Source organism: Odocoileus virginianus, chromosome 5 (genome assembly GCF_023699985.2).
Source record: "Odocoileus virginianus isolate 20LAN1187 ecotype Illinois chromosome 5, Ovbor_1.2, whole genome shotgun sequence".
Taxonomy (NCBI): domain Eukaryota; kingdom Metazoa; phylum Chordata; class Mammalia; order Artiodactyla; family Cervidae; genus Odocoileus; species Odocoileus virginianus.
Window position 1 is genome coordinate 7,489,866 of NC_069678.1, and position 24,564 is coordinate 7,514,429.

General features: G+C 49.8%; 2 protein-coding genes across 5 annotated transcripts; both read left to right on the forward strand.

Moving 5' to 3' along the window:
• The first annotated feature begins 1,958 nt into the window (after positions 1-1,958).
• On the forward strand, positions 1,959-14,932 carry TARS2 (threonyl-tRNA synthetase 2, mitochondrial). 3 transcript variants are annotated; one of them, XM_020911975.2, is made up of 18 exons: positions 1,963-3,230; positions 3,555-3,751; positions 4,076-4,199; positions 4,867-4,991; positions 6,017-6,134; positions 6,252-6,316; positions 6,568-6,646; positions 7,810-7,956; positions 8,141-8,239; positions 8,728-8,945; positions 9,426-9,588; positions 9,797-9,934; positions 10,114-10,191; positions 12,374-12,474; positions 12,676-12,777; positions 12,949-13,021; positions 13,536-13,650; positions 14,561-14,932. In XM_020911975.2, the coding sequence occupies exons 1-18, from the start codon at positions 3,165-3,167 to the stop codon at positions 14,707-14,709; spliced, it is 2,157 nt and encodes a 718-aa protein (XP_020767634.2). In that variant the 5' UTR covers positions 1,963-3,164; the 3' UTR covers positions 14,710-14,932. The 3 variants fall into 3 exon arrangements, with proteins under 3 accessions (XP_020767649.2, XP_020767634.2, XP_020767642.2); XM_020911983.2 differs by having other exon boundaries at positions 1,964-3,139; XM_020911990.2 differs by lacking the exons at positions 12,949-13,021; positions 13,536-13,650; positions 14,561-14,932 and having other exon boundaries at positions 1,959-3,230; positions 12,680-12,776.
• Positions 14,933-15,035: 103 nt separating this feature from the next.
• ECM1 (extracellular matrix protein 1) lies at positions 15,036-20,705 on the forward strand. 2 transcript variants are annotated; one of them, XM_020911995.2, is made up of 10 exons: positions 15,036-15,721; positions 16,815-16,877; positions 16,958-17,059; positions 17,165-17,242; positions 17,331-17,411; positions 17,887-18,209; positions 18,477-18,851; positions 19,337-19,557; positions 19,725-19,812; positions 20,223-20,705. In XM_020911995.2, the coding sequence occupies exons 1-10, from the start codon at positions 15,652-15,654 to the stop codon at positions 20,451-20,453; spliced, it is 1,632 nt and encodes a 543-aa protein (XP_020767654.1). In that variant the 5' UTR covers positions 15,036-15,651; the 3' UTR covers positions 20,454-20,705. The 2 variants fall into 2 exon arrangements, with proteins under 2 accessions (XP_020767654.1, XP_070323398.1); XM_070467297.1 differs by lacking the exon at positions 17,331-17,411.
• The last annotated feature ends 3,859 nt before the right edge of the window (positions 20,706-24,564 follow it).

Genomic DNA, 24,564 nt, shown 5'->3' on the forward strand with positions numbered 1-24,564 from the left:
TCCAGCTGACCAACCAGGGTCATTTAAAGGCATGGTGGTGGCTGTATTTCTCTTGTACAGACTCAAGAAATGTCTTGGGAAAGGACAATCTTAGTAGAGACTTTTTAGGGGAGCCCAGGATTTTGTTTTCAATTTATCCCCATGCTCTGAGTAGGATGTTTCCCCCTCGAAATCGAGGAAAGTTGGCTGGGTTATCTCTTTGTAGTATATTTAAAGCAAAGTTAAAGTTTGGCCCCATCCTAAATCTGTATTACTGGGGGGAAAAAGAAATTTTTTTAACGTAACCTCCCCACAGCACCTACTGTAGCTTTAGCCACTCGGCTAGTTCTTTGGGCCTCAAAAGCATTTCGTGGCAATGACATAAACTTTTCTTGTATTTTACCTTGTTACATTTCTCTTTTTTCCCTCCAATATCTCTTCCACCTCTTTGGTATAGGGAAATTTTGCTTCTAAGAATGAAGATTTGGAGGTATGTGTTGCTCTTGATAACAAGGGGGAAATGTACTGTACTCTCCATGGGCAGAATTCTTATAAACAGTTAAAGATGATAAAAAAACAATACCTCCTCAACCAAAGCTGTAACTAACAGGATGTCTATTCTAAGACTGGAGTAAAGCTGAGAGTTTCTCAAAATTGATTCAGGGTGTAGTGTATCCTTTTCTGAGGAGTTCTTTTTCCTAGACTGCCATGAAACCTGGCATTATTTCCTAAACTCTTCTTTTTCCTTAACCTTAGACTGGTAGAGGTTATTTGGTAAGATGCCTCTTTGCCTCTTTTCTTGGCTTTTTATTACTTTCTCTCCACCCTATTAAAGGCCTCTTAGGGCCCAAAGGAGAGGAAAAGATAAGCTACAAAACATATTGCTTCGTGATGATCCTGGTCCCTATGAGACAGCATAACATGTTATATAACTGGTCCTGCATTCAGATGGAGTGGGGCTTGACTTCTTTGAGAGTCATTTTCAACATTTTAAAGGGACTATAAGAAGAACTACTTGGGGTTCTCGGAATTCAGTGAGATAGTGAAGCATGGCACTTGGCACATAGTGGTTGTTCAGTAATATTCTGGTGGAAGGTAGGAGCAGTTCTAGCAACAGATATTTCCCCAACAGGCTAATTGGCTAAAATTCTGAGGCTGAGACGTGCTAGTCACAGATCAGAAATTGTGAAGACCCAATGATTAATGTGTTGGCCTTCGCTAGCTTACTCTTGCCTGCTTGCTTGCTGGCTGGCTTGTGACACAGGCAGGAATGGAATAACATGACATTCCTTCCTTCCATTGCAAACCAGGTCACATAAGTGATGACGTAGCAGTTGATTGACTGGCATCCCCTAGCACCCAGCTCAGTACATGGCACATAAGAAGTAGTCAGTACATGTTTGAGGGATGAGTGCAGGCAGCTACTGTAATGAATTATCTACTTATCCCGCCATCCCTCTACTGTCCTCCCAAAGTAGAATGATTAAAGAAGGTATGTGTCAGTATACAAGTCCTGTGGGGTTTCAAGTCAGCACAGTGATCGGTATATTCTTAATAATTACTTACAGAGCAGCTACGGTTCTGCTGCATGCAGTGTAACACTCCCTTGTCCCTTCTGGTGCAGAGCCATGGGAAGAGTTCTGCCTGCTCTCACACTTCTGAATGCCATTTAAAAATTCTCCCAACCTTCTCCCAAACTCACACACATACAAGTAATCTTCCTCTTGCACACTCTTGTCTATTTCTTTGTCTATTTCAGGGTGTCTAACATACCAGAAGATGGAGCCAAGATCCGGAGTGGTGCCTGTGACTCAGATCAACTGCTGCCTCCCCAGACAGAACCTCTGGAAACGTAGATTAAACACCTTTCTATGACAGCTCTTCCTCCACAATGCTTGATAACATCACCATTGGAAACTTGAGAACCAACACCAACCATCCCCACCCTCAGGTGAGGGGACTAATGGGAATTACTAAGAACCTCACATCTGTCCCTAAATCCATTCCCCCTCATACTTTACAAATCTGGTTGTGTTTCAATTTTTACTGTAGAAAACAAATCAAATGCACCTAGTCCTGTGTTCTGGATATAACGGGGAGCGCTAAGGAAAGCTAGGATGGAAATTAGAGGCAGTCTTGGTCAGAAGCCGAGAGCTAAGGTTCTAGGGTCAGGCACTTCTTTCTGAGCTGTTGGGGGAATTGCATTGGCAGTAAACTCTTATTACCAGAGAAAGTCTGTTGTGGTAGAAGAATACAAAGCTTGGATTCAGAATCCAGCATCAGTTGGCATTAAACCACTTACCTTCTCTGACCTTAAATTCCTCATCTGTAAGATTAAGGGGTCTCTAAAGGGCCCTCTTTAAGCACCATGAGTATGAAGGGACGCCAAAGAATGCCCTCTGCAGATTCTTTGCTCTAGCCCCAAAGTGGTTATATTCATTTTTTCTCATAGCTTGTCACTAGTGTTGCCCATTACTATGTACTATGCAATATATTAGCCAATTAATATAAAATTACCTTAACAATTCAAAATGAGAACTATTATTCCCATTTTAGAGATATGAAAATTGAAGTTCAGAAGTTACTTTCTTTGGGAGTGTCTGCTTTTGTCGCATTGCCTGGCTTGTGGGCTCCTAGTTCCCTGTGGCTTCTGCCGGGGAAGAGCAGAGTCTTAACCACTGGGCCGCTAGGGAATTCTAGAAGTTAATTTACCGAAAATGACACAATTCCCAGGATTTAACACTAGATCTGTCTTATCTCAAAGTATATGCTTTTACCTGTTTCCTACCTGCCAGTGAAGACTGTGTAAAAGAAAACGTATGGTTAAAAGGAAATGACTACCCTTTCCGATCTGTTTCTCTTCCGCTCGCATTCTGGGAAATTGTTCTGCCCCTGTCCTCAAAGCCGCAGGATATCTTACTGCTCTTTTGATCCGAAACTGCAAGTCTCTGGAATTGCCCAAGTGTGTAACAGTTTAGGTCTTCCGGTCAGGCGGAACCACCCACACCGCTGCTAGTGCTGCGTGGGGTGTTCCTCCTCGGAGTTCCTGGGGGTGGTCCCAGATTGGAGCGGCAGCTGTAGTAACCAATAGGCATGGATATTGTTGGGCCAGACGTCAATGAGGAATCTGGCGAAGGAGAAGCGGCGATCAGTTATTTGAGTATGTAGGACTGAACTGAGGGAAAATGAGGCTATATCAGAGTTGTCGGCGGCTTCGGTTCCCAGGGTTATACGCCTGCGGGCTGCACACGGTGCGTGAGATACCCAAAAGTTCCGAGCCACATTGGACCCAGCCCAGCGGAACCCCAGAGTGCAGGCTGTTAACCCTGCTTGACACCCTCTGCTCCCGCCAGCGGCCCCCAACCCGACTACCCTAGCCCTTAGACGCGCCATTTTTTCCCTCGGGTTAGCAGCCTGGGGAGCCTAGAGCTCCTAGCCTAGGGCCCTGTATCACCCAGTGTTTTTAAAGGCCCAGGATTCTGACCATGGCCACTTAAACGTTCTAATTTCACGCGGTCCCAATCCCAGGAAGGAATTTTGGAACCTGTGTTACTTCTTAACATCTTTCCCTCCAGGCAGCTGTGCCGACCCCTCCACACTGGTTGGTAGAGCGGCTTGGCCATTTTGAGGAGCTATGGACTGCTCAGGTAAAGAGGTTAGCAAGCATGGCACAGAAGGAACAGCGGACTATTAAGATATCACTTCCTGGAGGTCAGAAAGTCGATGCTGTGGCATGGAAGACAACCCCTTACCAACTAGCTCAGCAGATTAGGTACTAGGCTCATTCTGTACCTACCAGGGTAATGCTTATATCTCTGCTTTGTCTTTCTCAATTTGAGTAGGGAAAAGACTTTGTTTGTTTATCCCATCCTCCTCAAGATAGCATTTCCTGCCAATTCCTTTTCAATCTGAATTAGTTTCATAGTCTCTGACCTTCATTCATTAGGCTTGGCGGGTGGAGAGGAATGATAAATTGTATTGCTCTGGTTAACACGTTTCCCCTTTGCAGATTTGGAGTTACTAAGAGATTAGTTCCTGTCTCGCCTTTGGATTGTAACCTTGTCTTTTGCTTTACCTGTATTCCTCACTGCTGAAGTTCAAACCTGGCAGATACTGCAGTGGCTGCTCAAGTGAATGGAGAACCTTATGATCTGGAGCGGCCCTTGGAGACAGATTCTGACCTCAGGTTTCTGACATTCGATTCTGCACAGGGGAAAGCGGTAAGCTTCTTCCTTATTCGGGATACAGTGGTTACTCAACTAAGAGATGTTTAAGTGGGCATTTCTAGCGTTTATTTCTCTTGCCTCAGTTTCTCCAAGTGCAGTTGGGAGGCCTACGGCATATTGCTTGTCTTGACTGGTCCTGGTTAAGCTGGAAACTCCCAGATGAAAGTTTTCAATTAGCCTGGGTCTATTAAGCAGTAACCAGTTATGCTAGTGAAAGGGAAAGAATTAAGTTGAAAATAGAAAGATAATATGCCCGGTTAGCCCCCCAACTCTTGAGACCTATATTATAAGTCATCAGTAGAATGTTTTTAATTCTCATGTGGCTTACACAACTGGGCACATGACCTGGCTTCCCCTCCACTTTTTCATGTCAGCTTGGACGGTATGAAAACTGACTAACCTACTATGCTCTGGAACTGGAAAGCAGTGAGGAGTGGGGCTTACTCTTTTCTGTGTGTTGCTTCTAGGGGCCTTCTTTCTTTTATATTCAGTTTTGTTGTTGTTTGTTTGTCTTTTACTATTCAGCAGTCACCCCCAAGCTCAGAGGCCACATTTTGTGATAGTTATTCATAACTGGTTCACATCAGCTTTTCTGAGGTCAGAGAGGTAGGGGCTAAAGGAGAAGGCTGTGAGCTCATGAACTCCTTTCTTGTGAACCCAGGTATTCTGGCACTCCAGTACCCATGTCCTGGGGGCAGCAGCTGAGCAGCTTCTAGGTGCTGTCCTCTGCCAAGGCCCAAGCACAGAATGTGGCTTTTACCATGATTTCTTCTTAGGAAAGGAACGGTGAGTAATGCAAGGAAGGAGGAGAATAATTCTGGGGTGCTTTCTTTTTCAGAGATTTCACCATATTTTCTCTTTTTTCTTCTTTTTTTGAGGTCTAATTGACAAATAGAGTTGCAATTAATTTTTAAGTATACTTATGGTGATTTAATATGTGTATACACTGTGGAAGGAGTCTCATAATCAAATTATCACATGCTTTTTTGTATGTATGGGAATGCTTAAGAACTACTCTTACAGAATTTCAGTTATACAATACAGAATTTATCAACCATAGTCACCATGCTATCTGTTAGTTCGCAGGCCTTATTCATCTTATAACTGAAAGTTTGTACCTCTTTACTGGGATGATTTCTGAGGCCTTTTCTGGGGCCTCAGGCATGTTCAATTTGGAGGAGAAAGAAAGCTTGAGGCAGGGTCCCTCCGTGCCTCAGCTGTGACATTGGTATCACCATCTCTATTAGTCCATGTCCTTCCTTTTCTAAATCAGCTTGAGAGACAAGTGCTCGGGCCTGGTGCACTGGGAAGACCCAGAGGGACCGGGTAGAGAGGGAGGTGGGAGGGGGGACCGGGATGGGGAATACATGTAAATCCATGGCTAATTCATTTCAATGTATGACAAAAACTACTGTAATGATGTAAAGTAATTAGCCTCCAACTAATAAAAATAAATGGGGGAAATAAATAAATAAATAAAATTTAAAAAAAAATAAAATAAATCAGCTTGAAACTTACCTTCTCTAGCCTTTATGTATTCAACTTTTACTTCATCCCCCATTACTATTGCTGTAGTTTTGTTTATCCAGATTGCCTGCATGCAACATTGAATTTCGTACCTAGAGCTGTTTTCCTCCAGCTGTAAGCTTTTTACCTGATTTCCTATTTGTCCTCCCATAGTGTGTTTGTCTTTGCCAGTAACTTTAGATGTTTCAGAGGGCAGGATTTCACCCCCTAACCGGTACCCAGCTGTGTCACCCGGGTGCTGCTCCCTAACAGACAGGTCAGCCAGCCATCCTTCATCTCTCCAGGACAGTCAAGGGCTCAGAGCTGCCGGTTCTGGAACGGATCTGCCAGGAACTTGCAGCTGCTGCTCTGCCCTTCCGGAGACTGGAGGCTTCCCGGGCTCAGCTTCGCCAGCTCTTCAAGGTGGGGTGGAGACGCACAGGTTTAGGAGAATGGTCGAGAGGTGTGAGGGGAGGAGTGGTTCCCTCCAGGATGACTTTGTGAGAAAGAAGGCTTGTCCTCACTCTCCCCTTCTTCCAGGATAACCCGTTTAAGCTTCGCTTGATTGAGGAGAAAGTGACAGGTCCAACGGCAACAGTGTATGGGTGAGAGCTGTTGACACTGAGGGGAACAGGGAGAGGTGGGGATGCACTCAGGAAGGCCAGGGATGGGGTGAGGGAAAGAAGATAGGTATTCTGGTGCTCCCAAAAAGAAATGGGCATTGATTTTTATCTCTCACTGCTCTCTCTGTGGAATAGTTCTTTACTTCTCTTTCTGTCAGCTAAATACCCTGAGAGGGAGAAACTTAGAAGCTCAGGAATTTGCAGACGCCTCACTGGCCCCTTCTTTCTCCCAGGTGTGGCATGCTGGTTGATCTGTGCAGAGGTCCCCACCTTCGGCATACTGGACAGATTGGAGGCTTGAAGCTGCTATCGGTCAGTCATGAGGACTGGGTTAGGTTGAGATTCCTGTGTTTTCACTAGAGTGAGTTGAGGAAGGGGAACGTGATTCTCAGCCCCTTCTCTGTTCTGATAGCTAAGGGAGGAATCCGGAAGGAGAAAGAAACTTTCTAGAAACTCCCCATCTGGTGACAGATACTCGACAGCCTGCGAGGGCCTAGAAGCCAATTCAAATTCCGTAGTCGGACATTAGCACCAAGGGAGATGGCAAAGGAGGGCATAAACAGACTGGACGGGGTCATTAGGGAAGACCCCTGAGGACAGAGCAGGGGTGGAACACCATTTGACAGGCACAGAGAGAATATCCTTTTAAGTCAGAGGCCTGCCCTTTATAAAAAGACTGCTCCTTGGTAAGGTGAACTGTCAGTCAGAGTAGGAGCAGGAAGCAGGGAGTGAGGGGAGAGGCAGATAGGTAGAGCCAAAGGCCTGGACTGAAAACCTAGGCATCTGCTCTGAGTTCTGTCTCTGCCACTGATAAGTATATGGCCTTGGGTAAATCTCCTTACCCATGATCCCCAGCTGTAAGATGAGGCTCTTAATTCCTGTCCTGCCATATTATAGACACAAAACCAACTAACACAAGAGAAAGTGTTTGAGGGAAAGTTAAAAGTACGATGAAATGCAGGCCGTTTCTTACTAGTACTGTTGTTCAAGGGACGAGAAGCAGAGGCATTTGAATTGCATGGATCCAGGAACAGTGTGGGTGATTGGGTTTTCTCATGACTATATGGGAGCTTGATAAGGGGATGGATAGACTTAATATTTGACCAGTGCTTAGGTTTACTTCCCTGTGCCACTGTTGATTAGACGGGGAAGGAAGGAAATACAGGGGTGCTGGTGAGGTCGTACTGGTGAGAATGCAGAGGTAACAAGATACAGTTAAGAGTTGAGCAGTACATGTGTAGAAACCAAGGCCCAGGTACCTCCAGGGTGGTAGATATGGCAGGGGTTGTCTGGAGGATGGGATGGGCATCCTGCTGCTGGTGATGCTGGTAAAAGTGGTGAGAGAGATGAGATGGGATTGTTGTCAAGTGGGTACCTGCGATGCTTATGCCCAGAGTACCACCTGAGGATTGGAGGAGGTTGGGTGGGTGCCTTCAGTCCTCATCTTCCCTTTGACCCCCTCTGTCCTCCCACAGAACTCATCATCAGTGTGGAGATTTCCAGGCGCCCCAGAAACACTGCAGAGAGTGTCCGGCATTTCCTTCCCCACTGCAGAGGAGCTGAGGGCCTGGGAAGAATGGAAGGAGGAAGCAGAGTCACGGGACCACCGGCGCATTGGGAAGGTATAGAGACTGGGGAAATGGAGGCGGAGGAGGTGGTGATGATAAGGGTTGCAGAGCGAGGAGGGAACCTGATCTGTGAAGTTGGGAGCAAATTCAGCAATCTGAGCAACTCTGTCAAGTAATCTCTTCCGGGTTTTCAAGCCCTGCTTCCACCTTGAAGTGACATTGCTGATTCCAACTCCAGGAACAGGAGCTCTTCTTCTTCCATGAACTGAGCCCCGGGAGCTGCTTCTTCCTGCCTCGAGGGACAAGGGTGTATAATGCACTGGTGGCTTTTATCAGGGTAAGGAGGACCCATGTTCAGGGGGAGGGGGACTGGAGGGGGACTGAGGGCCTAGAAGAATCCGACTGTTAAAAGAGAGGGATTAGAAGTTTGAGTGCATGTGTGCTACCTCACCTCAGTTGTGTCTGACTCTGCAGCCCTGGGTACTGTAGCCCACCAGGCTCCTTTGTCCATGGAATTTCCCAGACAAGAATACTGGAGTGGGTTGCTGTTTCCTTCTCCCAGCCCAGGGATTGAACCCGCATCTCTTATGTCTCCTGCATCAGCAGCAGGTTCCTTACCATTAGCGCCATCTGGAATGATAGAGGGCAAGTGACGTTTGTCAAGAACAGTGTAGCCTACGATGGGGAGTGTAGAGAGGGGGTGTGGTAATTACTAGGTATAGCTGTGATCAGCATGACTTGAGGGCCCAGGAGAACCACACGGCTGCCATCCTGCTTCCTCTCCTTCCCCAGTCACTCTGGTCTTCCATGTCTACATCTCTGCAGGCTGAGTACACCCGCCGTGGTTTCTCAGAAGTGAAAACACCCACATTGTTTTCTACAAAGCTCTGGGAACTGTCAGGGCACTGGGAGCATTATCGGGAAGACATGTTTGCCCTGCAGCCGCCAGGCCCGGACAGGCCCTGCAGCTCTCAGAGTGAGCACTCTGCCAGACACCCCGCAGACACACTCGCCCTCAAGCCCATGAACTGCCCTGCGCACTGGTGAGCTGGGAGCCAGGAGACCTGGCTTCTTCTGGGGCTAGAGCTAGGCAGCCGGTTTGCTAAATATTAAGTAATAGAAGGCACCTTGGAATAGTGTTGGAACACTGGATTTGAGTCTTGAATCTGCCCTCTATCTCCCCATGTGAATTTGGAGAAATCATTGTACCTCCCTGAGCCTCAGTCTCATCATGGGTAATAGCAAGGGTTTGGAGCTGCTGTCTCAGGTTCCTCTTTCAGTTCAATGCCTGTCACAGAACAGGGGCACAGGAAGTGGTGTCTGCTGTTGTTACTGAGAAATTCACTTAAGAACCAGGCAGGGCCCGACTGTGCTGAGTGGAGTTAACAGGCCTCAGCAGGAGGCAGGGTGAGGCCCAAGAGGGCATAAGCTGATAGTGCAAAGAAGGGAAGTAGACTTGGGGGGAGCAGGCCTCAGGGCTTAGTTCTCCCTGTGGCCCTGACTCTTCCCCACCCCAACCTCAGCCTAATGTTCGCCCACCGGCCCAGATCCTGGCGAGAGCTGCCCCTGCGACTGGCCGACTTCGGGGCCCTGCACCGGGCTGAGGCCTCTGGCAGCCTGGGGGGCCTGACCCGGCTTCGGTGCTTCCAGCAGGATGACGCCCACATCTTCTGTGCACCGGATCAGGTGGCCCTTCCCCATCTCCACGGAAGCAGTCTAAACCACCTTTCATTCTCCTTGTGAACTGCCAACATTCCTGACCCTCAGCTGCCCTATAAGTCAGCTGCATTCTATCTCCAACTTTCCTTTATGTTTTTGCTTTCTTTCCCCCAAACTACGACCCTGACCCCAGAGCTCTAGCTGGCACACAGCTCACCTGCCCTTATTCCTCCAGCTGGAAGCAGAGATCCAAGGCTGCCTTGATTTCCTCCGCTCTGTCTACACCATCCTTGGGTTTTCCTTCCACATGGCACTGTCTACCCGGCCGTCTGGCTTCCTGGGAGAGCCTTGCCTTTGGGACCAGGCCGAGCAGGTGAGCGAGTGGCAGGGAAGCAGAGGCAGATAAAGCAATCTAATGGAAGGGGAGGGGAGGTGGGAATCAGGGTCCCTGGTAGAGGCAGGTGCCGAGAGGTCATTGTGGGGGCTAGTAGGATATGTTGCTTGTAAAGTCTAAGGCGACATATTTCTTCTCTTGTCTCCTTCTCTCTAAAGGTCCTGCAGCAGGCCCTAGAAGAATTTGGAGCACCGTGGGATCTCAACCCTGGAGATGGTGCGTTCTATGGGCCTAAGGTAAGCTGAGGATCCAGATTAGAGTCTTACTTATTCATTTTCTTGTTTTGTTTTATTAAATGTTTAATAGATATGAAGGAATGTGTTTAAACATGTAGAATGTAAAGAAGAGCGATATATTTCCTGCCCTCATGGAACTTGGGTCTGGTGAAGCTTCAGGGAGGTAAAGAGGGCGTTTTCAGCACCATGGGATTAGTACTGTATAGGTACTAAGGGAGCATGTTACTCTGGAGGGTCACAAAAGGTTTCCTGTAGGAATCTCTTTTTAATCTGAAAAGTAATTGTTGGCTAAGTAAAAAGAAGTCTCAGGAGAGAACGTTGTAGGCAGAGGCTGGGTCGAGGAGTGACATGGCAGTTGAAAGAGGTGAAGGATGCCAGTGAAAAAAAGGCCTGAAAAGTGCCTGCTGGATATAGTGAAAAAGCTGTTAGGTTTGTTTGTTTAGTTAATTAATTAATTTTGGCTGCACTGGGTCTTGGTTACTGCATGAGCATTTTCTCTAGTTGTGGCAATCAGAGGCTCTTCTTCATTGCAGTGTGCAGGCTTCTCACTGCAGTGGCTTCTCTTATTGCAGAGCACAAGCTCTAGGCACATGGGCTTTAGTAGTTGAGGCTTGCAGGCTCAAACTATGGTGCACAGGTTTAGTTGCTCCAAGGCATGTGGGATCTTCCAGAAGCAGGGAGTCGAACCTGTGTCCCCACCCTGGCAGGTGGACTCTCAGCCTACTAGACCACCAGGAACTCCCCAAGGCTGTTAGGTTTCAAGGGGCCATTTTCCAGTAAAATTTTCTGCTCCAGAGAAACGGAGGAGGGTTAGAATAAGTGAATAAATGAATATAACTCTTTCAAAAACATTGGCTCTAAGGAATTTCCTGATGGTCCAGTGGTTAGGACTCGGGCTTTCACTGCTGAGGGCCCAAGTTCAATCCCTGGTTGGGGAGCTAAGATCCCGCAAGCCACACATGATGTGGCCAAAGCAAATAAAGCTTAAAGAACATTGGCTTTTATAAAGGCAAGGGAGAGTAGCTGACAGATCCAAAAAGATGTTGCTTGAGGATGTTTAAATTCTGTGATGAGAGGGAGCCTGTTTGGGGTGGGAGAAGTTGTTGTAGAAGGGGTTTCAGTAGAGGGACATTTCTGGGATGTCAAAAGGGATGGGATCTAGAGCCCTCCATAGACAGGACCCCTGTGCCTTTGTTTAGGAGATAGGAAGAAAGGCTGGGCTAGGTGCAAGGAAATGTATAGGTGGTGACAGAAGTTGAGACATTTTTCCCTTCTCATGGTATCAGTTATTGGAATTCTCTACAAGGTAGGAGGCAGGAACATTTGCTGAGATGGGAGTGGGGAAGAGAGAGTTGTCATGAGGGAGCTAAAGAAGGGAATCGAGGAGAAAGCTTGAGCATCCTTGAGGAGAACAGGACACAGAGTTGGTTAAGACAGCCCGCAGATTGCTGGCAACAGCACGGCTTCTGTTGAGATTCACAGCAGCCCCTTGCATCAATCGCTGTTTTTGCATTTGTAGTGTGTGGTATGCTGGGCAGCGCAGGGCAGCTCTGTTACAGGGCCAGGCAGGTGGGCAGCGAGGATGCTGCCAACGTGGGGTTTTTTCATGTGGATGTGATAGAAGAACAGTGATAACAGGGAACCAGAAGAGTGGTTATAGCTTCATGGAGAGAGAAACGGAGGAGGGAAAAGCTGAGAGGCCTATGAGTGTGAAGAAAAGTGAGTTAAGGAGCTGAGAAGTTGAAGAGTCATTAATAGGAATAATTGTCAGAGCTGGAAGGACAGGATACAGGAATCAGAGCAGGTGTCTAATGAATTGTTTCAGAGGCGCAGCCATCCTGGGAGATGATGGGATGAAGGTCATGGCCACAGTGTGGGCTCTGGTGAAGGTCTCTGAGATGAGAAACTCATGGAATTGAGAGGCCAGGGCAAAAAAAAAAAGAAAAGAGAGAGGCCAGGGCGAGGCTGGGCCGTTCACGTGAATGTTGACATCCCCTAATGTTCCATCACTGTTAAATGGAAAGAGCCACTGCCAGAATGTCCAGTGAGTGACCTGGAGCAGGATGCCGTGAGTGATGTGTCTCTCCACACAGCCTGGGATGTGGGTAGATAGAGGGGGTGACCATATGATGGAGGGCACTGGTTCTGGTTTCTCGCATGGCCTCCCTTTTGTCTTCTCCAGATTGATGTGCACGTCCGCGATGCCCTGGGTCGACCCCATCAGTGTGGGACAATCCAGCTTGATTTCCAGCTGCCCCTGAGATTTGACCTCCAGTACAAGGGGTATGGCACCTTGTCTTCTCCCCTTTCCCCTCGGCTCATGGACTAGGTGGAGGACCACTTCCCTTTCTACCCTTAAAATTTAGCCACATCCTCCACACCCTCCCTTGCCCAGGGTTGAAGATTTCTTGGAAACTGGAAGGTAATCTTGGGTGCTCATTTTGTGATGCTTCTCCATTCCATCCACCCCCATCTCCCTCCAAGGCAGTCGGGGGCCCTAGAGCGTCCAGTCCTCATTCATCGAGCCGTGCTCGGTTCCGTGGAAAGGATGTTGGGAGTGCTGGCAGAGAGCTGTGGGGGAAAATGGTGAGACCCCGATTCCTGTCTGTTCTGGCCCTCAAACCAGGCAGTGCATGCTCCAGATCCTGGCCCCTTTCAGACTCCAGCTTCTGTTTCCTTCTAGAATCTGCTCTCTGCAGCCACACTTGTATTCCAGACCAAGATAAATAATTTGCCTTCCTCTCTCCTTTCAATCAGGCCACTGTGGCTGTCCCCGTTCCAGGTGGTGGTCATCCCTGTGGGGATAGAGCAGGAGGAATATGCCAGAGAGGTGAGGATGGGGGCTGATGCAGGCCTAATAGAGAGGCTGGGGATGAGCAGTGGGAATTGCTGCATGCTGGGAATTCCACATCTGAAAACTGAGCTAATCCCTCCTTGCCTGGAGATTTGTGAAAATTAAACAAGTCAGTAAATGTTAAATAGTCAATAGGGTGCATGGCACAAAAGGGGCCTTGGATGAATGTTGGTCTTATTTATCATTTCTAGAGAGAAGTAAGGATAATGGACAGTACTAGAGCCGAGCAGCTGGTTGGCGGTGTAGAGTGGTGTCTAGAAACAGGCAGAGTCCAGGGAGGCTTGGCTGCAGGATGAGGCAGGCAAGGAAGCTGTGGGGGCTGCAGAGGGGCCTCAGTGTAGAGAGTGAAGAGGGTTCGTCCCTGAGGCCCGGAGAGCCTGGAGGCAGAGAAAGGACCAGGTGGGAGAGCTTGAGGAAAACTGGTGTCGGGGTATTCCACCTCCTCAACCTTCCGTTAAATCACGTTCCTATCAATGACCCTCTGCCCCAGGCACAGCAGAGCCTGAGAGCTGCAGGACTGGTTGGTGACCTGGATGCTGACTCGGGACTGACCCTCAGCCGGAGAATCCGCCGGGCTCAGCTCGCACACTACAATTTTCAGTTTGGTAAGACCCAGTCAGCATAGCCCCATGGCCCTACACTCTTCACCCGGCCTCTATGTTCTTTCCTGTCATGTCAAGCCTGGTCATCTGCACATTTGGATAATTTGTGGCTCGTGACCCGAGCTAGGCAGGAGCCAGGATTTAGCACAACTGACCCCTTTGAGCGCTAGGCTCTTTCACCTCCTGTCCTGCACCTGAGATCCTCAGAACAGTTTTCTGCTGGCCTCCACCCTAACTCTTGGTGTCTGTTTGGTTAATTAGTCAAGGGAACATCAGACAGAAAGGGACAGGAAGGGTTAATAAGATGTTAATTAGTTGGTTTTGTTTATTCTAGACCTAGATGGAGTCAGCCCTAAGGGATGAGAAAAAGGGCCGTAAGGGAAAAAGTCTAAGCCAACCTTGTGCCTTTTTTTATTTTTCTAAGATTCAGAGCTCTGTCTTGAAGACAGGAAGTAGAGATTTCTCAGTCAGATTACCTGTTTCTCTAGTTTTACACACCCATTCATCCTACTAGTCTTGGCTCAAGCTATGCCATGACCCCATGGACTTACATACATGTCTCCCAGCCTGCCACCCTCCCCTTTTCTCTAATGTACACACGCATACACAGACACTTTTCTCTCTGGATCTGCTTCTTGATCTGTTTGTCTTTCTTTGGCTGACCGTACTGCCTCTCACCCCTGGACTCCTGAGTGGAAGTGATAAGGCATGTAAGAAAACGTCTGGAATCTTTCAGGATGACCAGGGAACTGGAGAGGGAGAGATAGCTAAATATATCCTTTCCCGGAAACATGTCTGAGCTCTGCTCTTCCTAAGGATTTCTGTCTCTTACATTTCTGCACAGCAAAAGGAGGATATCCTCTCCTTTTGGATACACTTTCCCCAAGGTTCCCAAACCTCCCTCTTCCTGCAGTGGTTGGCCAGAGAGAGCAGAGTAAGAGAACAGTGAACATCCGGACTCGAGATAATCGTCGGCTTGGAGAACGGGACTTGGCCGAGGCTATACAGCGGCTGCTGGAGCTACAGGATACCAGGGTCCCAAATGCTGAGGAAATTTTCTGAGCATTTGTATATAGATGTGGCAGAGACCTGCAGGAGCCACCAGCCTGCCTTAACATGGGGGAGCCCAACCTCACTGACAGGTCAGGAGTCCCTCTGACTCCTCAGAACTCGTGTGAAGGCATGAATCTACTTTCATGAAGAGATTTGGTCTGGAAGAAGCTGTAGCTGTTTGGATGTGAGGAGAGTGAAACTAAAAATAATAAACTTGGGGACTTCTCTGGTTGTCCAGTGGTTAAGACTTTGTGCTTCCTATGCAGGGGGCTTGGGTTCAGTCCCTGGTCAGGGAGCTAAGATCTCACATGCTGTATGGTACCGCCAAAATTAAAAAAAAAAAAACAAAAACCAGTAAACTTGAAGCTAGTGGTGTATGTCTTCATCTCTGATTCCTAACAGGCACATAAAAGGGAATTTGACTCTGTCTCCCTCTCTTTTGTCCTAGGGGCTTGGGGAGTTTGAGAAGGGGTATTCCAGAGCTCTCACTGGTGGGGGAGCTCCAGTTTTTAGGGTGTTCCCCTCTCAACTCTTCAGTGCCCTGTTTCCACGCCTCAGTTCAGCAGGCTGTCAGATGCATTCTCCACAGAAGGCAGCAAATGGAGAAGTTGGGGCGCAGAATGAGGCCTTGGAGCTCTCTTGCTCTGGGATTCTCAAAATCAGTTTCTCTGGAGCTGGGTGCTCCTCTGTTCTCAGTCCTCTCAGGAGCCTTCAGGGTGAGTTTGAGAGGAGTGACTGCCAGAGGAGGAGCGGCTGGGCCTGAGTCATGGCAGGAAGCTGAGGAGGGCGGGAGCTGTCTCTCGTAGCCTATAAAGAGGAGAAGGAGCCGGCCCTGAAGTTCACAATAGCAGTTGCAGCAACTGGACAGGCAGGCTCCCATCTGCCCGGCCCTGCAATCAGATCCACCTGAGAGGACCTACTGGGTGGCCGCCTACCTGTACCTGCCCCAGGATGGGGACCGTGTCCGGAGCAGCCTTGGTCTTGGCCTGTATAACTGTTGCTTCTGTGGCCTCTGATGGAGGTGAGTTGGGCTTGGAGCCAGCACTTGGAAAGGGGGCCTGGGTCCAGCCATCCTGGATGGCTCGTCACCAGCAGAAAGGTACCCCGTTTGGCTGCCTGTTCTGAGCAGGCCTGTGGTGGGCCTGGGTGCTGGGGCCATTAACCAGGGACAGGGAGCAGGGGTACAGAAGGGCAGGGGTTGGTCAGGGTTGCTGCCAAGAAACACAGTTGGAGTCAAACAGACAACTGAGAGGGCAGGTAAATTCACAGAGTGAGGGACCTGCTGTGTATGTGACCTATCACCCAGAAGAGAAGATCAGGAGCACCCTGGCTGCTCAAAACCAGTGCACTGCCCCAGGTAACCTTGAATGACTCCTTACCTGATTAGGAGGGGAGGTGAGAAGGTGTTACCTGTCCACAGGGGACCAGGCACAGCCCCTCTAGCTCACACAACAGAACATTACTGTGGGAAACTGTTGAGAGATCGTCATAGATCTAACCTATCTCTGGGAGGCTCAATCTTGTCCCTTCCAGTCCTGGCCTTTCATGACTGCAAATCAGCTACAAGTGAGTCCTTTCGCTGTGGCTGTGGGGGTGATTTGCTTCAAGAGTCCTGAACCGTCCAGTTCCCCAGGTCCTAAACAGACCTAAACTAATGAGGATCTGAGACTAGCTGCAGAGGTGGCACTTCAGCTTCTGTGTGGGCTCCTTACCAGAGGCCCAAAGATGTTTCAAGGGCCTGGAGTAGGTGGGAGGCTGGAACAGACAGGCAGGTGAGGCTCCGGCCTGTTCAACGTCTGAACTGTGGGAAGAGCCCAGAAGCTCTTGAAGGAAAGACACTGACCCGAGATTAAGGCCTCCTCCCCAGCCCTGTATGTCACAGTTCCTTTAGGCCAGGACTTGGGAGACACAAGACTCTCAGCCTGGTGGAAGTGAGGCTGTCAGATTATCACACCAAATCGGTCTTGACTAGGTGTGTTTGGGGCAGGAGCAATAGATTTCTAGTGTCTTGGTCATCTTTTCTAAGCTCCTGACCTCCAGTGTCTCCCCTTCCCATACTCAGGGCCAGGAAAGAGCCCCTTAAAACCACCTCTGCTTCACCCTTCCTCTTCCAGGTTTCAAGACTTCAGGGCAGAGAGAGCTAGGGCCAGAGCCCCTGACCCACCCCCTCCAAGAAGGTAAGCGTGTGGGGGCATGGCATGGTACTGGGGCTCCAGGAGGAAACGCAGGCTCTGACCTTCTGCCTTCTTGCCTCTAGTGGGCTATGCTGCACCCCCCTCCCCACCTCTGACCAGAGCCGTCCCCCAGGGTCACCCAGACACCGCCCAGCGTAGCCTTCACTTTGAGGGACAGAGTGAAGGTAGGTCTCAGTTGCACCTCTAGGTTTCTAGTCTGGCCTACACCCTGATCTTCAGAAGGGGAGGGGAAGAAGGGGTAGGCTACTCACACACACCCCTTTCTGTAGTGCAGCCCCCTCCCTCACAGGAGGCCATCCCCCTCCAAGAGGAGCTGCTCCCCCCCCAGCTCCCTGTGGAAAAGAAAGGTGAGTGCTTCCCCGTTCCCTTCCTCCCACCCACCACATCTTGCTGACAGCCTGACCCTTGCTTCTTGGTGTCCTCGGTGACTTTCAGGGGGTCCCCCTCTCCCTCAAGAAGCCGTCCCCCTCCAAGAGGAGCTGCCCCCTCCCCAGGTTCCTATTGAACAGAAGGAAGGTGAGTGAGTCCCCCCCTTCTGCCCCCCTGCCTCCCTTGACTGACAGCATGGGCTCTGGGGTCTCTCTTTCTACCCCAGTAGACCCACCCTTCCGATATCAAGGGGAGTTGACCTTCCAGTCTAAGCAGAGAGAGAGTGACTGACAGCTTTTATCTGTCCCTCCCCCTCTTTAGGGCTCAGACCCTGCTGGGGGTGGGGTGAGTAGCAGGGATTCTGAGCCCAGGGAAGCAACACAGTGGGCAGGCGTGATTTGGGGTTGGGAGCTATAAGGGTGACACCTTGCGTGACTCAAGTCTCTTCCTTTTAGTCAGTCAGTCTGAAGGTAAGAGCCACAAATTCATTTCTTCTCTTTTTCTTCTGTATCCTCCCAACCCTTTCTCCTCAACTGCACGTTCTCTCAGTCCTCCCAACTTAATCCAGCCTTTCACTGCCCCTCCACATGTTCCCCTTCCCACTCTGTTTTCCCCCTTCTAGAAAAGCCAGCTCCTTCGATGGACCACGGCCCCCCAGAGCCCGAGTCCTGGAATCCAGCACAGCACTGCCAACAGGGCCGACCCCGAGGTGGCTGGGGTCACCGGCTGGATGGCTTCCCCCCTGGGCGGCCTTCCCTGGACAATCTGGACCAGATCTGCCTTCCTAGTCGTCAGCATGTGGTGTACGGCCCTTGGAACCTGCCACAGACTGGCTTTTCCCACCTCAGCCGTCAGGGTGAGACCCTCAATTTGCTGGAGACAGGATATTCTCGCTGCTGCCGCTGTCACAACCCCACGAACCGCTTGGATTGTGCAGAACTCGTGGTAAGGGTTGGGCTATTGATCCTGGGGGTGTTCTTTAACCCCCGGACTGAGTGTGTGTGTTTCAAGGACTAGAGGCCTAGGCCTGGGTGTGCAGGAACGTCAGGTCCCTCTCACTGGCCGTCCCTTGGGCCGCCTCGTGTGCAGAAGCGTGAAGGACAGCCCCCACTTCTTTCTTATCTGCCTGCCCAGGGGCCTTTCCTGGAACCTGGGAGGAGGACAGGAATGTGGAGAGTGGGCTGCTGGACTGACCCACTCCTCTTACTCTAGTGGGAAGACGCAGTGACCCGGTTCTGTGAGGCCGAGTTTTCGGTCAAGACCCAACCCCACGGGTGCTGCAAAAAGCAGGGGGAGGCTCGATTATCCTGCTTCCAGGAGGAAGCTCCCCGGCCACACTACCAGCTCCGGGCCTGCCCCAGCCACCAGCCTGGTATTTCTTTGGGACCCGAGCTGCCCTTTCCCCCTGGGCTACCCACAGTGGACAATATCAAGAACATCTGCCACCTAAAACGCTTCCGCTCGGTGCCACGCAACCTCCCAGCCACGGACTCCATCCAAAGGCAGCTGCAGGCCCTGACCCGGCTGGAGGCAGAGTTCCAGCGTTGCTGCCGGCAGGGGAGCAACCACACCTGTACCTGGAAGGCCGTAAGTGGGCATCTCGGCATCCCAAGAGCCTGTCTGCCTGCCCACCCGTCTCAGACCTCTGATCCCGCCGGCCTATTCATCCACGTACCTAGCTACCCGTTGTGAGCACGTCTGCCCATCTGCCTGCTTGTGAATGTCCATCCACCCACTGTGTTCCTCGTCCAAGTCTTTTCACCGTGCGCCTCCATCCTGGCCGTGTCCACCCAGTACCCCCCATGTGCATCTGTATGCCGTCCACCCGTCTGGCCTCACCTGATCCTCTCCGTCTACTGTTCCAGCACATCTCCCATGGCCAGCTCTGAACCTCAGCTGTGCTTCTACCCCTTCCACCTTCCCATCCCCACACATCCACAGCTGCCTCTTTGCCCTCCCCTTTCAGCACCTGGGGCGGGGAGTGCCCGTCTCATCATGTGTGGCAGTGAGGGAAGCAGAGGGACAGGAGGGCCAGTGTCCAGTCGTCTGACTTGCCTTTCTCTGGTCCACAGTGGGAGGATACCCTCGATGGGTACTGTGACCGGGAGCAGGCTATAAAGACCCATCACCACTCGTGTTGCCGCTACCCCCCTAGCCCCCTCCGCGATGAATGCTTCGCCCGTCGGGCTCCCTATCCCAACTATGACCGGGATATCTTGACCCTTGACCTCAGCCGAATCACCCCCAACCTCATGAATCACCTCTGTGGAAACCAAAGAGTTCTCAGCAAGCAGTGAGTCTTATTTAGTTCTTCCCCAATGCTCTTCCCTTCCCCCAAAACTCCCTTCTGGGGCACCCTCTGGGACACTATTAGGAAGAGTAAAATCATGGTCTGCAAACACCATTTTGGTGCCTGGGGTCACTCAGAGACCCTGACCCTTCCCCTTTCCACCAACATAGCAAGCAGATTCCTGGGCTGATTCAGAAAGTAACTGCCCACTGCTGTGACCTGCCGTTGTCAGAACAGGCCTGCTGTGCTGAGGAGGAGGTGAGTGTGAGGGCAGGGGTCTCCCAAGGATGCAGAGGAGGGAGAGGCCTGGCACAGCGGGCCATTGCTTCTCTGAGTACCTCAAACCAGCCCTCAGAAATGATGAGGACCAGTGGGGAGGTCTTTCTTGGTTCCAGAAGCCTTCATCTCTGACCTGACCTGCTCCCCACCTCTAAGCACCTCTGATGCTGCCTCTGGGCCTCTGACATTTCCAAATGGTCACATCTGTCTGTCACAAGGAGTCTGTCTGGCTGTGGAAGGCAGCCTTGTACTCCCTCTGGGCCCCAGGGGTGGGGGGGATCCAAGGAGAGAGTAGTAGAAGCAGAGGGAAGGGGAACTTGGACATCCAAGTAACCAGTCCTGACTTCTGACAACTCTCCTCCCCTATCACCTCTTTATTCTGTCACCAGAAATCAGCCTTTATCAATGACCTGTGTGGTTCCCGACGTAACTTCTGGCGAGACTCTGCCTTCTGCTGTAAACTGAGTCCTGGGGATGAACAGGTCAACTGCTTCAACACGAATTATCTGAGGAATGTGGCTTTAGTGACTGGGGACACTAGGGATGCCAAGGGCCCCAGGGAGCAGGGCCCAACTCAGGGAACAAACAGCAGCCCCACCTCTGAGCCCAAGGAAGAGTGAGTCACCCCAGAGCCTTGGAGGATCAGATTGGGGGAACCCCACCCCACCCCACCCTTCTGGAATACTCATTACAGTAAACACCTCTTGTATTTGGCCTCGTTGTGTCTGTTGTCTCACACAAACACACCCTTGCAAGCCTGCCCAGATTTTCCTCAGTGACTGGCCCCTGAGGCCCACTGCCCCACCCCCACAAGCTCAGCAGAAGTCTTTCCACTGGCTGTGTTGGGACAACTAAACAGCTTAACATCAGTATTTATCATCTTGAATTTATTATTTGTCTTTATTTTGGCTGTGCTGGGTCTTTGCTGTGTGAGTGTTTCTCTAGTTGTGATGCCTGGCCTTCATCGCAGTGGTTTCTTCGTTGTGGAGCGCCAGTTCTGAGGTGTGCGCCTGGACTCGGTGGTTGCAGTCCCCGAGCAGTCTAGCACAGGCTCAGTAGTTGTGGAGCAGACTTAGCCGCTCTGAGGCACATGGGATCTTCCCGGATCAGAGATCAAACCCGTGTCCCCTGCGTTGGCAGGCAGACCACCGCTGAGCCACCCGGGAAACCATCTTGAATTTATTTACACATTTAAAAGGAATGTCACTTGTTAGCTGGCTATCAGGATTCAGAAGTGAAAAGGTTATGATTCATGTCTTTGGCGAGCCCCCAGAATGCCACAGCTCTGCCTGACATTTTTTAATCTTTTAATCCATGGAGTCCATGTGTTTATTCCTTCAGTATACATTTATTGAATTCTTATCGATGTATACTGTGCTAGGCTGCGGGATACCTATTTGGAAAACACACAGTTCCTTCCTTCAGGATGCTCACATTCCAGGAAGGGACCTAGCAGGTGTGATTGGTGGTGCGGTGCAGGACTGCTGAGTCCAGTGTGCTCGGAGCACGTGATAACCGGGCCCAAGCTGGGGGTAGGGCTGGGGGCGGTAGGAGTGCACCTGGGAAGGCCTCTACACGGGTGAGGGCAGAGCTTCTCCAGGAGGGCGGAAGGTGCCTGGGGCAGGTACAGCCCAGGAGAAGAGGTAGCTTATACAGAAGGCTGAAACGACCGGACACCGGTGGTGGTTCCTCCCACATGTGACTGGAAAGATCAGCAGGAGCTCATCACAAATTAAGGTAGGAGATAGATGCCCATCACAATCGGAGTTCATTCCCGGTGGACAGAAATTCCAAAATATCAATAGCACGACAATCGAGAGAGGAAGCTGGGCCCTGCCCAGATAAGAGATTAGAGACCACGTATTTCTCATTCTCCAAGTCAAGGAGACCATCCCAACTAGAAAACTCTTTGGAGGTTAAAAGGGAAGTGATGCTAAGCTACCCATAGACCTCTTTGCTGAAATCCATCTTGGTTGAGAGATACCTGCACACACAGGAGGATCCTGAGATATACCAAAAATGGACTCAGAACCAGGCAAATTAAAATTACTGGCCAAAGGAAAACCCAGAAGAAATGTCTCATATAAGTGATTCAAATTACCAAGACAGTGCGACTTCCTGAGTCCACCCATATGACTACTGCATTTACTGTACTCTTTTTCCTCCTAATAAACTGTTTCACTATTTTCCGTCTCCATGAGAACTCTCTTCTACAAAGCTGAAGGGCCAGAGCCTTGTCACTGACCACTCATCTAAAGCTAGGATTCCGCGCGCTCTCAGCCAAGACCCAACCTCAATCTCTAAGCCGGAACCGAAACCCTGTTTCAAGCTGCTGCAGGCCGAGGCCATCCGAGCTCAGATGACTCATCCACAAGCCTTAAAGTGGATCTTGGACCTTTTGCCCACAAGGATACCGGCGGCTTCAAGCAGAGTACGCGTTCAGATTTGCCTCTTACAGACAGGCAGGCAGGAACCTGGGCAGCCAGTTCAGACAGTGTCGCGCCAGTGCCTGAAGGGAGGTTGCCGTAGCCCCTAGACCGAAGCTGAAAGAACTACAATGAAGGCTCGGTCCCATGCGGACGAGTCAACTTGATTCTGTTGCCTGGACAACTTTCCAGAAAGCAGGACCTCCTCTGCCCAGGCTACGGAGAAAGAGGGGCGGAACAAAGACCGCTGCCTTTCCCCAGCTGGGGACTAGCTGAGCCCCAGCCACTCTAAGACTGACACTAGCCGTTCCCTCCTCCGCTCTTCCACAGCCTTTTATTTATTGTTTACAATTTGCGCGCATTGTTGTTTCTAACTCATCAGCGTCTTAGCGGCTCCTTGGCCTGTCTGTCACCACGGAGACCAATGAGCGAACGAGAAATGCCCTGTGACCCGCCCATGCGCTGGCAACCCCGCCCGCCCGAGCCCGCACAACCCTGGCAGGGCGCTAGTGTGGCGATCTAAGAGGGCGTGATCCCTGCGTGGAATTCGGGCACCTTTCCGATCGCCTCGGGGGGCAAGGGACAGGCAGGGGTTCTTTCCCATACATCGTCCGCTTGTTCCGCCCTCGAAGTGCCGGTCCAGACCAGCTCACGGGCCCGACCGGTGGAGGGACGGGCGGGCAACTGCGCCGGCAGAGGCACCTCTATCGGGCTCTGTCGCTTCGGGAGCTTCCCGGAGATGCTTTAGAACTGCATTTGCAAAGGGCAGCGCCAAATCTGGAGAGGGAGTCAGAGAAGAGTAGGACCGCAGTCCCAGCCCCCAGGAATTTACAGTCTATGGGGAGGAGAGGAAGAAAACCAGGGCTGTCCTACAGCAGTAGTAAGCAGGTATGAAGAAAGTGTCAAGTGCTAAATAAATATAAGCATCATGAGCTGAGAGTTAAAAGAAGTAATTTTTTCAAGCAATAAGGTACTATCAAATGGAGGAGATGGCTTTCGATAGAGCCCCGCCAAGCGTGGATAGGATTACTGTTAGTTACCAAAAGGTGAAAGTGTTAACATTTATGGCCACTCGTTGTATGGATAAACTTAAAATATATTAAATTCAATACTGTGCTGTGTGTCAATTATATCTCAATAAAACTGGAAGAAAAGAATAAGTAAAACTAAATGTGCTAACTTCAGATAAAGGAGTCAGAGACCTTAACTACTTGAAGGGACTGGGGAAAGTTTCCTGGAAGAATGCAAGCTTGAGGAGGATTTTGCTGGAAGGGAAAGGGAGGATAAACAAACCACTGGGTGTATGCAGAGTTCAGTAAAGTAAACAGTATTTTGTGTCAAACAGAGTGCTAAATCTTCAGGCTGTAAAGAATATTTTTAAATATTCTTTAAAAAAGAATATTTTTAAAAACCCTTGAGGATTTTTAGCTCTGGAAACTTGAATGTCTATGATAGATATTCTCAGGACGTAGGTCTTCTGCAGGAGGCAATAAAGCAGGAAGTTTGGTTGATGTACTTGAAGAGCCATTAGGTAGTGAAAAATAGTGTGGGGGAGTAGCTAGCCATGAGGTTGGAAATTTAGGCTTAGTCACACTTTCTGGAAGATCCTGAAGCACTATAGAAGTCACACCAGGGACTTTCCAGTGGTCCAGTGGCTAAGACTCCACATTCCCAATGGAGGGGGCCCGAGTTCCATCCCTGGTCAGAGAGCTAGATCCTGCATGCCACAACTAAATATGCCAAGCGCTGCGACTAAGGCCTGGTGCAGTCAACTAAGTAAATAAATAAAGCATTCTTAAGAAAAGTTATTAAAAAAAAAAGAAGAAGAATTTATGCAGCCAAATAAATAAATAAAACATTTTTAAAAAATTTTTTTAAAGTTATGCCAACCTGGGGATAAGCACTTGTAAAGGACTGTAAAAGAAAACTGATGGGAATGAATTTATTTTCAAAAAAGATAAATTAGATGGACAGACAGGTAGTTAGGAATAGATGAGCTGGAGAGAGAGTAAAGACTGGAACCATCTTCAGTATCAATAAAACTGAGAAATTCTGAGATCCAGAATTTTGTCAATTTTGGTTTAGAGGATGAAAAGGGAGGGGACATCTTTTAAAGGCATTCATGAGATAGGATGGACAGAAACTGCTGCAGGAGTTGTCTAGGATGACTTCCAAGTTCAAGGTTTGGGTAACGGTAAGGTAGTTTCTGCAGGAGGAGGAGGAGCAGGTTTTACCGGAGGATGATAGTGAGTTCAGTTTTGAAGTCCTCAGTAGTCAATGCCTCTAGTGAAAAGCACCTTCAGGA